Source organism: Coenobita brevimanus, chromosome 10 (assembly GCF_032717465.1).
Source record: "Coenobita brevimanus isolate Jiangsu-jjx chromosome 10, ASM3271746v2, whole genome shotgun sequence".
Lineage (NCBI taxonomy): Eukaryota > Metazoa > Arthropoda > Malacostraca > Decapoda > Coenobitidae > Coenobita > Coenobita brevimanus.
This window is the reverse complement of record NC_136963.1, coordinates 4,408,592-4,425,593: the sequence shown is the minus strand read 5'-3', so window position 1 is coordinate 4,425,593 and position 17,002 is coordinate 4,408,592. Positions and strand designations below refer to the sequence as shown.

The 17,002-nt window shown below is 45.2% G+C and overlaps 1 protein-coding gene across 1 annotated transcript in view; it reads left to right on the top strand.

Moving 5' to 3' along the window:
• PpD3 (protein phosphatase D3) overlaps positions 1–11,880 on the top strand; it is a 29,144-nt gene extending 17,264 nt beyond the window's left edge. Inside the window, exons 7-12 of the mRNA XM_080280473.1 lie at positions 3,575–3,740; positions 6,396–6,538; positions 7,391–7,478; positions 8,997–9,216; positions 10,079–10,160; positions 11,801–11,880. Coding sequence (XP_080136599.1) covers positions 3,575–3,740; positions 6,396–6,538; positions 7,391–7,478; positions 8,997–9,216; positions 10,079–10,160; positions 11,801–11,860 — 759 coding nt within the window. The 3' untranslated portion in view covers positions 11,861–11,880. The remainder of the gene's footprint in view (positions 1–3,574; positions 3,741–6,395; positions 6,539–7,390; positions 7,479–8,996; positions 9,217–10,078; positions 10,161–11,800) is intronic.
• The last annotated feature ends 5,122 nt before the right edge of the window (positions 11,881–17,002 follow it).

Below are 17,002 nucleotides of genomic sequence, written 5' to 3'. Positions count from 1 at the left end.
TTGTTATTGTTATTTTTGATATTGATATTATTATTATAGTTATTGTCATTATTATTATTATTATTATTATTATTACTGGTATTGTTGTTGTTGTTGTTATTATTATTATTACTGATATTATTTTTATTATTATTATTATTATTATTACTGGTATTATTATTGTTATTATTATTATTACTATTAGTATTAGTTATTATTATTATTACTATTATTATTATTATTATTACTGATATTATTACTATTATTATTATTATTACTGGTATTATTATTACTGATATTATTATTATCATTATTACCCGTATTCTTCTTCTTCTTCTTATTATTATTATTATCCATCCATCCATCATTATTATTATTATTATTATTTCACTCTCATCTTAAATGTCAGCACCAACTTGCCTAGCCCCGGCCTCCTACACTCCTCATGGGGCAACACAGGATTGGAGGATGGAGGGATGAGGAGGAGGAGGATGGTGGTGATTATTATTATTATTATTATTATTATTATTATCATTATTATTATTATTGATGTTGCTGTTATTATTGTTGTTGTTAGTCGTCATAGTAGTGTTATTATGTTTGGTGGTAGGTGGTGGCGACCATCATCCACTCACTGGATGTAGTGCTGCCTACTTCTTCCTTAGCCTTTATCATTCTTTTTCTGTGCCTGCCCTCCTCTTTTCCTATTTCTCACCATCATCCACTCACTTGATGTAGTGCTGCCTACTTCTTCCTTAGCCTTTATCATTCTTTTTCTGTGCCTGTCCTCCTCTCTTCCTATTTCTCACCATCATCCACTCACTTGATGTAGTGCTGCCTACTTCTTCCTTAGCCTTTATCATTCTTTTTCTGTGCCTGCCCTCCTCTCTTCCTATTTCTCACCATCATCCACTCACTTGATGTAGTGCTGCCTACTTCTTCCTTAGCCTTTATCATTCTTTTTCTGTGCCTGTCCTCCTCTCTTCCTATTTCTCACCATCATCCACTCACTTGATGTAGTGCTGCCTACTTCTTCCTTAGCCTTTATCATTCTTTTTCTGTGCCTGCCCTCCTCTCTTCCTATTTCTCACCATCATCCACTCACTGGATGTAGTGCTGCCTACTTCTTCCTTAGCCTTTATCATTCTTTTTCTGTGCCTGTCCTCCTCTCTTCCTATTTCTCACCATCATCCACTCACTTGATGTAGTGCTGCCTACTTCTTCCTTAGCCATTATCATTCTTTTTCTGTGCCTGTCCTCCTCTCTTCCTATTTCTCACCATCATCCACTCACTTGATGTAGTGCTGCCTACTTCTTCCTTAGCCTTTATCATTCTTTTCCTGTGCCTGTCCTCCTCTCTTCCTATTTCTCCCATGTTTCCTGTCACTTCTTATTGCTTTTCTTTCCTTTACAGGTGGCTTTACATTGAGTGACAGGCCAAATGGTTTCCTGTAAGCCAAGAAACCATTTACAACGCTGGGTGGTAACCATATAACCAAACCATATGTGCTGCCTACGTGTCAACAAGTGGGTTGGTGGAGGGTTAGTGCCCCTTCCTGTAAAACAAATAACTCAGAGTCAAATGGCCACCCCTTACGGGATTATGGCGTCTGGCAATAGATAGATAGATAGATAGACAAATGGCCACCCCTTACCGGATTATGGTGTCTGGCAATAGATAGATAGATAGACAAATGGCCACCCCTTACCGGATTATGGCGTCTGGCAATAGATAGATAGATAGACAAATGGCCACCCCTTACCAGATTATGGCGTCTGGCAATAGATAGATAGATAGATAGTTATTATGTTAGTGTTATTATTATTGTTGTTGGTAGTGGTAGTAGTAGTAGTAGTTATTATTTTTTGTAGTCATCCATTTGTCTGTAGGGGCAGTGGTGGCGACCAAACAATAACTCCACATGCTTCCCACAGCACTTCTTCGTGACTAGCATAACTCCCCCAGCTCTAGTGCAATACAACAACTCCACATCCTTCCCACAGCACTTCTTCATGACTAGCATAACCGTTCCCCCTCTGTACACATTGTTGTAATCCTGTACAGTACTTCCATCCCACAGCACTTCTTCATGACTAGCATAACCTCCACAGCTCTAGGGCAATACTACAACTCCACATCCTTCCCACATCACTTCTTCATGACTAGCATAACTACTTGTCTCTCTTCTATGATAATGCTTCACCTCCATTCCACAGCACTTCTTCATGACTAGCATAACCCCTATACCTCTAGAACAATACCACAACTCCACATCCTTCCTACAGCACTTCTTCATGACTAGCATAACCCCCACAGCTCTAGTGCAATACAAGAACTCCACATCCTTCCCACAGCACTTCTTTGTGACTAGCATAACCCCCACAGCTCTAGGGCAATACTACAACTCCACATCCTTCCCACAGCACTTCTTCATGACTAGCATAACCCCCACAGCTCTAGGGGAATACAAAACTCCACATCCTTCCTGCAGCACTTCTTCATGACTAGCATAACCCCCACATCCTTCCCACAGCACTTCTTCATGACTAGCATAACCATTTACTCCCATCCTCCTCCACACATTTTCAACAATGCCACAACTCCACATCCTTCCCACAGCACTTCTTCATGACTAGCATAACTACTTGTTTCTCTTCTATGATAATGCTTCACTTCCATTCCACAGCACTTCTTCATGACTAGCATAACTCCCACAGCTCTAGGGCAATACAACAACTCCACATCCTTCCCACAGCACTTCTTCATGACTAGCATAACTCCCACAGCTCTAGGACAGTACAACAACTCCACATCCTTCCCACAGCACTTCTTCATGACTAGCATAACTCCCACAGCTCTAGGGGAATACAAAACTCCACATCCTTTCTGCAGCACTTCTTCATGACTAGCATAACCCCCACATCCTTCCCACAGCACTTCTTCATGACTAGCATAACTATTTGTCTCTCTTCTATGATAATGCTTCACCTCCATTCCACAGCACTTCTTCATGATTAGCATAACTCCCACAGCTTTAGTGCAATACAACAACTCCACATCCTTCCCACAGCACTTCTTCATGACTAGCATAACCCCTATACCTCTAGAACAATACCACAACTCCACATCCTTCCCACAGCACTTCTTCATGACTAGCATAACTACTTGTCTCTCTTCTATGATAATGCTTCACCTCCATTCCACAGCACTTCTTCGTGACTAGCATAACCGTTCTCTCCCACAGTTCTTTGACCTCATGAACATCTTTGACCTCCATCACACAGCACTTCTTCGTGACTAGCATAACTCCCACAGCTCTAGGGCAGTACAACTCCACATCCTTCCCACAGCACTTCTTCATGACTAGCATAACCCCCACTGCTCTGGGGCAATACTACAACTCCACATCCTTCCCACAGCACTTCTTCGTGACTAGCATAACTCCCACAGCTCTAGGGCAATACAACACTCCACATCCTTCCCACAGCACTTCTTCATGACTAGCATAACTCCCACAGCTCTTGGACAACACAACAACTCCACATCCTTCCCACAGCACTTCTTCATGACTAGCATAACCGTTCTCTCCCACAGTTCTATGACCTCATGAACATCTTCGACCTCAACGGCCTGCCCTCCCCAAACAACCCCTACCTGTTCAACGGCGACTTCGTGGATCGCGGTTCGTTTTCCGTTGAGTGTATATTCGTCCTGTTTGCCTTCAAGCTGCTGTACCCCGACCACTTCTTTATGTCCAGAGGTGGGTGTGGTGGTGTGGTGGTGGTGGTGGTGGGTGTGGTGGTTGTGGTGTGGTGGTGTAGTCTGATGTGGTTGTGGTGTGTAGTAATGTGTGTGGTGGTGGTGTGGTGTGGTTGTAAGGTGTGGTGTGGTGTGGTGTGGTTGTGTGGTGTGATGGTGGTAGTGGTGGTGGTAGTAGTAGTGGTGTGGTGTGGTAGTGTGCATATCGGAACCTAGCGTATTCTCACAAGTGATTTATCTTTAATTATATTCCAATTTCTTTCACATATTTTTAATCAACATAATAATAATGGAGTGAGGCACTGCATAGGCGCTGCCAGAGATTGAGCAGCATGGAGAACCACCAGGGATAAGGCACTGAATAGGGAGGCTGCCAGAGATTGAGCAGCATGGAGAACCACCAGGGATAAGGCACTGAATAGGGAGGCTGCCAGAGATTGAGCAGCATGGAGAACCACCAGGGATAAGGCACTGAATAGGGAGGCTGCCAGAGATTGAGCAGCATGGAGAACCACCAGGGATAAGGCACTGAATAGGGAGGCTGTCAGAGATTGAGCAGCATGGAGAGCCACCAGGGATAAGGCACTGAATAGGGAGGCTGCCAGAGATTGAGCAGCATGGAGAGCCACCAGGGATAAGGCACTGAATAGGGAGGCTGTCAGAGATTGAGCAGCATGGAGAGCCACCAGGGATAAGGCACTGAATAGGGAGGCTGCCAGAGATTGAGCAGCATGGAGAGCCACCAGGGATAAGACACTGAATAGGGAGGCTGCCAGAGATTGAGCAGCATGGAGAGCCACCAGGGATAAGGCACTGAATAGGGAGGCTGCCAGAGATTGAGCAGCATGGAGAGCCACCAGGGATAAGGCACTGAATAGGGAGGCTGCCAGAGATTGAGCAGCATGGAGACCCACCAGGGATAAGACACTGAATAGGGAGGCTGCCAGAGATTAAGCAGCATGAATGAAACAAGGATAAAATGTATGTATATTTTTGACATGCAACCCATCCCAACCCAATCCAACCCAACCCCACCCCACCACATCCCATCCCAACCCATCCCATCCCATCCCATCCCATCCCAACCCATCCCATCCCAACCCATCCCATCCCAACCCATCCCATCCCATCCCAACCCATCCCATCCCATCCCAACCCATCCCATCCCAACCCATCCCATCCCAACCCATCCCAACCCATCCCAACCCATCCCATCCCATCCCAACCCATCCCAACCCATCCCAACCCATCCCATCCCAACCCATCCCATCCCAACCCATCCCATCCCAACCCATCCCAACCCAACCCATCCCAACCCATCCCAACCCATCCCAACCCATCCCATCCTATCCCATCCCAACCCATCCCATCCCATCCCAACCCAACCCATCCCAACCCATCCCATCCCAACCCATCCCATCCCATCCCAACCCAACCCATCCCATCCCATCCCATCCCAACCCATCCCATCCCAGACCCATTGAGCCCATCCCAACCCATCCCATCCCAACCCAGAGATTGAGCAGCATCCCAACCCATCCCATCCCAAGGCACTGAATAGGGAGGCATCCCATCCCATCCCAACCCATCCCATCCCAACCCATCCCATTCCATCCCATCCCATCCAACTCATCCCAACCCAACCCCACCACATCCCAACCCAACTCAACCCATCCCATCCCAACCCATCCCATCGCATCCCAACCCAACCCCACCACATCCCAACCCAACTCAACCCATCCCATCCCAACCCATCCCATCCCATCCCATCCCATCCAAACTCATCGCTACCCTATCCACCCCAACCCAACCACATCCCAACCCATCTCAACCCATCCCATCCCAACACATCCCATCCCAACCCAACCCATCCCATCCCAACCCATCCCATCCCAACCCATCCCATCCCATCCCAACCCATCCCATCCCCTCCCATCCCAACCCATCCCATCCCAACCCATCCCATCCCATCCCAACCCATCCCAACCCATCCCATCCCATCCCAACCCATCCCATCCCAACCCAACCCATCCCATCCCAACCCATCCCATCCCATCCCATCCCAACCCATCCCATTCCATCCCATCCCATCCCAACTCATCCCAACCCAACCCCACCACATCCCAACCCAACTCAACCCATCCCATCCCAACCCATCCCATCGCATCCCAACCCAACCCCACCACATCCCAACCCAACTCAACCCATCCCATCCCAACCCATCCCATCCCATCCCATCCCATCCCAACTCATCCCAACCCAATCCAACCCAACCCCACCACATCCCAACCCAACTCAACCCATCCCATCCCAACACATCCCATCCCATCCCAACCCAACCCACCTCACCCCACCTCACCCCAACCCATCCCAACCCATCCCAACCCAACCACACCTCACCCTACCACACCCAACCCAACCTCTCCCTGCCACACCCCACCACAACCCATCCCAACCCAACCCAACCTAACCCATCCCAACCCAACCCCACCTCACCCCACCTCACATCTTCCCAACCCAACCCAACCCAACCTCTCCCTGCCACACCCATCCCAACCCAATCCAACCACACCCCACTACATCTCACCTCACCTCACCTCACCCAGCCCCACCACACCCCACCACACCCCACCACAACGGCAACCAATCTCCACAGGGAACCACGAGAGCGTTACGATGAATCAGATGTACGGATTTCAAGGGGAGGTGAAGGCGAAGTACACAGCGCAAATGGCCGAGCTGTTCACCGAGGTATACAATTGGTTGCCGCTCTGCCACTGCCTCAACGACAAGGTTCTGGTGAGTATGCGTCTATCTGTCTATCTATCTGTGTGTCTAGCTGTCTGTCTGTCTATCTATTTCCATATCTGTTTGTCTGTCTGTCTATCTCTGTCTCTCTTATTGGTTGCCGCTGTGCCACTGCCTCAACGACAAGGTTCTGGTGAGTACGCATCTATCTACCTGTCTATCTATCTATCTAGTTGCCTCTGTGTTTATCTATCGGCCTTCATTTCCATCTATCTTTGTTTGCGGATGTTTACAATTGGTTGCCGCTGTGTCACTACCTAAACAACAAGGTTCTGGTGAGTACGCATCTATCTGTCTATCTATCTGTCTGTCTATCTGCCTTCGTTTCTATCTATCCATCTATCTTTGTTTGCGGATGTTTACAATTGGTGAGTACAGATTTATCTATCTATCTATCTATATATCTATCTGTCTCTGTATCTATCTATGTCAGTCTGTCTGTCTGTCTGTCTGTCTGTATCTTTGTCTCTGATGCCGAGCTGTTAACTGAAATATATAATGACAGTAATAATGATAATAATAATAATAATAATAATAATAACAGTAATAATGGTAATAATAATAATAATAATAATAATAGTAATAACAATACTAATGATAATAATAATGATGATAATAATAATAATAATAATAATAATAATAGTGATAAAACAATAATAACAGCAGCAACAACACTAATAATAATAATAATAATTATAACAATAATAATAATAACAATAATAATAATAATAATAATAATAATAACAGCCTAATAAAAATAATAATAATAATAATAATAATAATAGTAGCCTAATAAAAATAAAAATAATAATAATAATAATAATAATAATAATACTCCTTCAGGTCATGCATGGCGGTTTGTTTTCCTCCGATGGTGTGACGTTGGATGATATTCGCAACACAGACCGCAACAGACAACCCCCAGAGGAGGGTAAGGAGGAGAGAGAGAGAGTGAGAAGAGAGACTAACTAGGAGAGTATGAGTGGGGTGGATGGATGGAGAGAGACTGGGATGGTGTGATGTTGGATGATATTTGCACCACAGACCACAACAAACCCCCAGAGGCAGGTAAGGAGATGAAGAGAGAGGTTGAGAGACTGACGAGGAGAGTATGAGTGGGGTGGATGGGTGTAGAGACTAACTAGGAGAGTCTGAGTGGGGTGGATGGGTGTAGAGACTAACTAGGAGAGTATGAGTGGCATGGATGGGTGTAGAGACTGATGAGTGAGAGAGAGATAGAGACTGACTAGGAGAGTATAAGTGAGGTGGATGGGTGGAGAGAGAGAGGATACTAACTAGGAGAGTATGAGTGGAATGGATGGATTGTGAGACTAACTAGGAGAGTATAAGTGAGGTGGATGGGTGTAGAGACTGACTAGGAGAGTATGAGTGGAGTGGATGTATGGAGAGACTGACTAGGAGAGTATAAGAGGTGGAAGAGACTGACTAGGAGAGTATAAGTGGATGGGTGGAGACTAACTAGGAGAGTATAAGTGAGGTGGATGGAGAGACTAACTAGGAGAGTATAAGTGAGGTGGATGGATGGAGAGACTGGCTAGGAGAGCATGAGTGAAATGTTTGGGTGACCATCATCCACTCACTTGATGTAGTGCTGCCTATTCTTGGGTGACTACACTGAGTGACAATACTAATGGTTTGCTGTAAACCAGGAAACCATTTACAACGCTGGGTGGTAACCATAGCGCCAAATAACAGGGTGATGTGGAGCCTACTATGATGCCCCTGTTAACCGGGTGGAGATGCATATGTGGCATACATCCAGGAACCAAAGCACCACACACTTCCCCACACCTGGCCACAAAGGAATACTGGTGCACTGCAGGGGTGGATGCTTGCCTGTTGTTGATGGGTCTGATCCACCATACAGACAGGGGTTACTCGCAAACAACACTTCTGAACACTCTAAATCCACACCTACACCCTATCCACACACTAAATCCACACCACACACCACATCCACACCCACACCACACCCACACCACACCACACCACATCCACATCCACACCACACCACACCACATCCACACCACACCACATCCACACCACACCACACCACACCACACCACACCACACCACATCCACACCACATCCCCACCTACACCACACCTCATCCACACCACACACACCACATCCACACCCACACCATATCCACACCCTAAATCCACACCCACATCACACCACATCCATGCCATATCCACATCCACAGCACATCCCCACCTACACCACACACACACACACCAAATCCCCACCTCCACCACACCACATCCACCCTACATCCACATCACATCCCCACCTGTACCACACCACACCCACATCCACACCACACACACAGCACATCCCCACCTACACCCCACCACACCACATCCACACACACCACATCCCCACCTACACCCCACCACACCACACCCACATCAATTTCCCCCGCCAGGCATTATGTGTGAACTGCTGTGGAGCGACCCCATGCCAGCGAAGGGACGGTCAGCCAGCAAACGTGGCGTGGGGATCCAGTTTGGCCCAGACGTGACCCAAGCGTTTCTGGAGAAAAACGGACTGGAGTACATCATCCGCTCGCACGAGGTCAAGGCCGAAGGGTACGAGGTGGCGCACGACGGAAAGTGTGTGACGGTATTCTCTGCTCCTAACTACTGGTGGGTGTGGCTTGGCTTGGCTTGGGGTGAGGTGTGACGAGGGTGGGTTGGGGGTGAGGTGAGGTGTGAGGAGGTTGGGATGGGATGGGATGGGTTGGGTTGGGATGGGTTGGGTTGGGTTGGGTTGGGATGGGTTGGGTTGGGATGGGATGGGATGGGTTGGGATGGGTTGGGATGGGATGGGATGGGTTGGGATGGGTTGGGATGGGATGGGATGGGTTGGGATGGGTTGGGATGGGATGGGTTGGGATGGGATGGGATGGGTTGGGTTGGGATGGATTGGGTTGGGATGGGATGGGTTGGGATGGGATGGGATGGGATGGATTGGGTTGGGATGAGATGGGATGGGTTGGGATGGGATGGGTTGGGTTGGGATGGGATGGGTTGGGATGGGATGGGATGGGTTGGGATGGGATGGGATGGATTGGGTTGGGATGGGATGGGATGGATTGGGTTGGGATGGGATGGGTTGGGATGGGTTGGGATGGGATGGGTTGGGTTGGGATGGGATGGGATGAGATGGGATGGGTTGGGTTGGGATGGGATGGGATGGGATGGGTTGGGTTGGGATGGGATGGGATGGGATGGGTTGGGTTAGGTTAGATTCTTGATGGTGTGATGATGATAATGATGATGATGATGGTTGTGGTGATGATGATAATAATAATAATAATAATAATAATAATAATGATAACAATAATAATAATAATAATAATAATAATAATAATGATAACAATAATATTAATAATATTAATAATAATAATAATAATAATAATAACAACAACAACAACATTATTAATAATTATAATAACAATAATAATAATAATAACAATAATAATAATAATAATAATAATACTTTCAGCGACACCATGGGCAATAAGGGTGCATTTATCACAATGAAGGGAGGAGATCTCACCCCTACCTTCACTACCTATGAAGCTGTGGTATGTATGGGCAGCCTAACACATTCTCCTAAGTGATTTATTCTGTTATTATTCCTTCCTGTCCTCTTCTGTGTTACATAAATCCTTCCAATATCACCATACTCTGCATAAAGCTCCCTAACACCTTTTCCTAAGTGATTTATTTTGTTTATTACACCTTACTGTCCTCTTCTGTGTTACATAAATCCTTCCAATATCACCATACTCTGCATAAAGCTCCCTAACACCTTTTCCTAAGTGATTTATTTTGTTTATTACACCTTACTGTCCTCTTCTGTGTTACATAAATCCTTCCATTATCACCATACTTTGCATAAAGCTCCCTAACACCTTTTCCTAAGTGATTTATTTTGTTTATTACACCTTACTGTCCTCTTCTGTGTTACATAAATCCTTCCAATATCACCATACTCTGCATAAAGCTCCCAACACCTTTTCCTAAGTGATTTATTTTGTTTATTACACCTTACTGTCCTCTTCTGTGTTACATAAATCCTTCCAATATCACCATACTCTGCATAAAGCTCCCTAACACCTTTTCCTAAGTGATTTATTTTGTTTATTACACCTTACTGTCCTCTTCTGTGTTACATAAATCCTTCCAATATCACCATACTCTGCATAAAGCTCCCTAACACCTTTTCCTAAGTGATTTATTTTGTTTATTATAACTTACTGTCCTCTTCTGTGTTACTTAAATCCTTCCAATATCACCATACTCTGCATAAAGCTCCCTAACACCTTTTCCTAAGTGATTTATTTTGTTTATTACACCTTACTGTCCTCTTCTGTGTTACATAAATCCTTCCAATATCACCATACTTTGCATAAAGCTCCCTAACACCTTTTCCTAAGTGATTTATTTTGTTTATTACACCTTACTGTCCTCTTCTGTGTTACATAAATCCTTCCAGTATCACCATACTCTGCATAAAGCTCCCTAACACCTTTTCCTAAGTGATTTATTTTGTTTATTACACCTTACTGTCCTCTTCTGTGTTACATAAATCCTTCCAATATCACCATACTCTGCATAAAGCTCCCTAACACCTTTTCCTAAGTGATTTATTTTGTTTATTACACCATACTGTCTTGTTCCTAGTGATAATAGTAGTGATAATAGTAATGATTATAGTACTTGTGATAATGATAATAGTAATGTTAGTAATAATGATGATGATGATGATGATGGCAGCAATGATAATGATGATGATAGTAGTGATGATAATAATAATGATGATGATATTAGTAGTGATGATAATAATAATACTGTAATGATAGTGATGATAATGATGATAGCAATGAGAATGATGATAGTAATAATAATAATAATAATAATAATAATAGTGATAGTGATAATAATAATAATAATAAAAATAATAATAATAATAGATAAAAATAATAATAATGATAATAGTTAATAATAATAATAATAATAATAATAATAGTAATAAAAAAAAAAAAACTGATAGTGATAATAATAATAATAATAATAATAATAATAATAATGACAATAATAATAATAATAATAATAATAATAATAATGATAATAGTAATAAAAAAATAATAATAATAACTGATAGTGATAATAATGATAATAATAATAATAATAACAATAATGATATTCTCTCTCTCGCCAGACCCATCCTCCAGTCAAACCCATGGCGTATGCAAACTCAATTCTCAGTCTCTTCACATAAGCTCTCCTAGTCAGTCTCGCCCACCCAGCGCCAGTCAGGGTTTGTTTGTGTGTTTGGTTTGTTGTGTAGAATGTGATGATGATGATGATGATGATGATGATGAGGAGGAGGAGGAGGAGGAGGGTGGTGGTGATGATGATGATGATGATGAGGAGGGTGGTGGTGGTGGTGGTGATGATGATGGTGGTGGTGGTAATGATGATGATGATGATGATGATGATGGTGGTGGTGGTGGTGGTGATGACAATGATGGTGGTGGTGGTGGTGGTGGTCGTGATGACAATGATGGTGGTGGTGGTGGTGGTGGTGATGATGATGATGATGATGGTGATGATAATAATAATAATAATAATAATAATAATATATCTGTCTATCTATCTATCTATTGCCAGACGCCTCAATTCCGTTTGCGGTGGCCACAAACAAATCGCCTCCAAGTCGCCCTGTCCCCCACCATTTCACTGCCCTGCTCCCAACTCACACCCCCCTCTCTCATATACCTCTCCACCCCATCCCTTCATCTCATCCTGAGCCTCCCCCTCCCTCTTCCTCCCTCCACCTCACTCACATGCACTCTCTTCGTCAGTCTTTCACCCTCCATCCTCTCCACATGGCCAAACCACCTCAGTGTGTTCCTCACAACGCTTCCTATCACATCCACATCCACACCACAACGCTCCTTTATATCCTCATTCGTCAGCCTGTCTCTCCATATGACTCCACAGGCTCCTCTTAAATAACTCATTTCCACTGCTCTCACTCTTGACTTGTGTCCTTCCAACAACGTCCAAGCTTCACTTCCATATGTTAGAGTTGGTATCACAATACTGTCATGTAGTAACTTTTTCACTTCCATGCTCACTTCCCTGTTTCTTATCACTGCTTTCAAGGAACCAGCAACCTTTCTTCCCTGCTGTACCCTTTCAAGCACTTCACCCTCCAAACCTCCATCCTTACTCATCACACTACCCAAATACTTAAACGTACTCACATTTTCCAATTCCTCACCATCCAACCTCGCTGTACATTCACTGACTTCATCTCTCTCAAAGACCATCATTTTACTCTTCCGTACATTCACCTTTAGATTCCGTTTCTTACACACTCTCCCAAACTCATCCACCAAGCCTTGCAGCTCCCCTTCGTCTTCACTCAACAACACAGTATCATCTGCAAACAACAATACAGGGAGTTTCCAAACACTATCCTCTCTCACCAGGGCCACTCCAACATCCACTACCCTGCCTTGTACCTCTTTTATTACCCCATCCATGTACAGATTGAACAACCATGGAGACATGACACATCCCTGTTTCATCCCAACCTTCAAAGAGAAAAATTCACTTAGTTCACCATCCACACGCACTGCAGCCTTCGCACCATCGTACATACTCTTCACAGCATTCAACAACTTCCCATCTACTCCATATATTCTTAACACTTTCCACAATCCTTGTCTATCCACCCTGTCATATGCTTTCTCCAAATCCATGAAAGCCGCATACAACTTCTTTCCCTTCTCTAGAAACTTTTCCACTAAAGATCTAAGAATGAATATCTGATCTACACAACCTCTTCCCTTCCTAAAGCCTCCCTGTTCTTCTCCAACTAATTTCTCTGTTCTTTCTCTAACTCTGTCAATAAGTATCCTGCCATACACTTTTCCTATTATACTAAGAAGACAAATGCCCCTATGATTACCACACACTTCTTTTTCCCCTTTTCTTTTGTACAAGGAAATAATTATACCTGACTTCCAATCCTCCGGGACTCTTCCTTCCTCCCAGGCCAATCTGCACATCTTCCACATCCATTCTACTACTATCTCTCCCCCATGCTTCAGCATTTCACCACACACGCCATCAATTCCTGGGGCTTTCCCCGATTTAACTTTCTTCATTGCTTCCACAATTTCTACTGATTTCTTCCTGTCTTCTCACCTCCCTCCTTTTCCCAGCCATTCCCCGGCCACTTATACTCTGTCCAGTTTTAATATCAGTGTCTATCTCCATGTATATCTATCAGTCTATTCCATTCTGTCTGTCAGTCTTTCAATCTATAAATTTGTCTGTTCAATTGTCAATCTATCTATCTACATATCCACGATGTTAGTTCAGAATGTATCCGATCTTAGGCTGTAAAAAAATAAATAGCCAAGCTGTTGTGCTAGGACACTGATCCCCCTCAAAGTCGGCCTTTCTGCCTTGACACACGTAGCCCAGCGTACTTTACACGACCCTAAACAGTTTTCAAATTTCTGTCGCTACTTCAATGGTCACTGCTCCTCTTACTGGCTCCCTTCAACCTCTGTCTCTTTGCCGCACTGTTGCATCTTTATCTCTTTTCTGTCGCTACTTCAATGGTCACTGCTGCTCTTACTGGCTCCCTTCAACCTCTGTCTCTTTGCCGCACTGTTGCATCTTTATCTCTTTTCTATCACTACTTCAATGGTCACTGCTACTCTTACTGGCTCCCTTCAACCCCTGTCTCTTTGCCGCACTGTTGCATCTTTATCTCTTTTCTGTCGCTACTTCAATGGTCACTGCTCCCCTTACTGGCTCCCTTCAACCTCTGTCACTTTGCCGCACTGTTGCATCTTTATCTCTTTTCTGTCGCTACTTCAATGGTCACTGCTGCTCTTACTGGCTCCCTTCAACCTCTGTCTCTTTGCCGCACTGTTGCATCTTTATCTCTTTTCTGTCGCTACTTCAATGGTCACTGCTGCTCTTACTGGCTCCCTTCAACCTCTGTCTCTTTGCCGCACTGTTGCATCTTTATCTCTTTTCTGTCGCTACTTCAATGGTCACTGCTGCTCTTACTGGCTCCCTTCAACCTCTGTCTCTTTGCCGCACTGTTGCATCTTTATCTCTTTTCTGTCGCTACTTCAATGGTCACTGCTGCTCTTACTGGCTCCCTTCAACCTCTGTCTCTTTGCCGCACTGTTGCATCTTTAGCTCTTTTCTGTCGCTACTTCAATGGTCACTGCTGCTCTTACTGGCTCCCTTCAACCTCTGTCTCTTTGCCGCACTGTTGCATCTTTATCTCTTTTCTGTCGCTACTTCAATGGTCACTGCTGCTCTTACTGGCTCCCTTCAACCTCTGTCTCTTTGCCGCACTGTTGCATCTTTATCTCTTTTCTGTCGCTACTTCAATGGTCACTGCTGCTCTTACTGGCTCCCTTCAACCTCTGTCTCTTTGCCGCACTGTTGCATCTTTATCTCTTTTCTGTCGCTACTTCAATGGTCACTGCTGCTCTTACTGGCTCCCTTCAACCTCTGTCTCTTTGCCGCACTGTTGCATCTTTATCTCTTTTCTGTCGCTACTTCAATGGTCACTGCTGCTCTTACTGGCTCCCTTCAACCTCTGTCTCTTTGCCGCACTGTTGCATCTTTAGCTCTTTTCTGTCGCTACTTCAATGGTCACTGCTGCTCTTACTGGCTCCCTTCAACCTCTGTCTCTTTGCCGCACTGTTGCATCTTTATCTATACACACTATATGTACACTTCACATGACACTTGATTCACTCATTCATTATCAGATTCAGTGAATATCATTTCTGGTGGCTCTGGTGTCACTTGTGTCAGGGAGGAAGGTGTGCTGGTGCCAGAAGCCAGACTGGTGAGGCTCACAGAGGACACAAGCAACACACACACTCAAGGTCTCTGACACAATTTGTTTCTTTTTTCCTGGAGGCGAGACGACAGGCTTAAAGAAGTCTGAAATTTTTTTGCTGGACTTGCCTGGCCTGGTTTCCCCTCATAAGGTCCAGCCTAATCCATCTGAGGAGTTCATAATTCTCCCCCAGAAAGCCACCAATGTCCTCTGCAACGGCCAAGAGTGTGTCTGCTGCGTCGATGGCAGCAGAGAGGCAGCAGAGAGGGATGGCTGATGTATCCTTTCCTCTTCCTCCTCCTCAGGTGGTTCAGGTGTGATCAGTTCCTGCACCATTTCCTCCTGTGTCTGGTGGTGGTATCCAGGCAGACCACCATCCTCGTCCAGCTGCGCTTCCACCTCATCTGCAGGGATGGAGCCTTGGCCAGCTGCAGCCAACATTTCGCCTGCCTTTGGTGGCTCAAACCTCTCAAAATCTGGCTCCTGGGCTGGGGTCTTGGGGTTTTTTAGGAGGTTACGCCACACATTGCAGAGAGTTGTCACTGACACTTTCCTCCGTGCCTCTGTCCAGTTCAGTATGGCATCTTTGATATTGTACTTCTTAAAATTGTCCAGTGTCTTACCCCTGGTGTCCACATACCCCTCCTCCTCCATACCATCCACTGTCACCACTAAGCATTGGTCCAGGTAAATATTCTGATAATACCTTTTGCACTTTCTTTCACCCCCTGGTCCATGGGCTGAAGTAGGGCAGTAATCGTTTCGTTTTCGTTTCGTTTTTAAAGGCTCCAACATGCTTGCATGTGTCGGCCTTGGTCACCTAATGGCGGCTCTCCACGCTGCACGATCCATTGCAGCCTCCCTGTTCAGTCCCTTAACCCTGAGGTCACACTTAATGACCTCGTCCCATGTCTTTCTTGGTCTACCCCTCATAACCCCACCCCCAGTATTAACACTTCTCATCTTCCTCACCCAATTATCATCCCCCATCCTCTCCACATGTCCAAACCACCTCAGTCTACCTCTCCTCATCACAACACCAATACACTCCAGTCCCATCCTACCTCTCAACTCTTCCATTGTAAACCCAGCCCCTCCAGGCCTTGGACGCAGAGACGCACTGCACATCCACTTAATCATTGTCATTTCTGTACGTCTGAGCCGGCGAATGTCTTCCTCCTTCACTGCCCAGGTCTCACTGCCATACAGCATTACATTCCTAACACATGCTGCATACAAAGACCCCTTAGCATGTAGGGAGAGCCCTCTCAATGTCAGGAGAGGCAAGAGCTCCCTGAACTTGTTCCAACCACTTCTCACCCTAGCCACAGAGCTGGCTCCAGCCCCACCTCCAGCACACAACATGTCTCCCAAATAACAAAACTCTTCCACACATTCAAGAGATTCACCAGCAAGTTCAATCCTTTCACGTCTGACGATCTCCACCTGCTCACCCCGGCACGCCGTACACATAAAATCAGCATTATCTCGCAGTCTACCTTTGATACCACTACATCTCTTATGCACCCA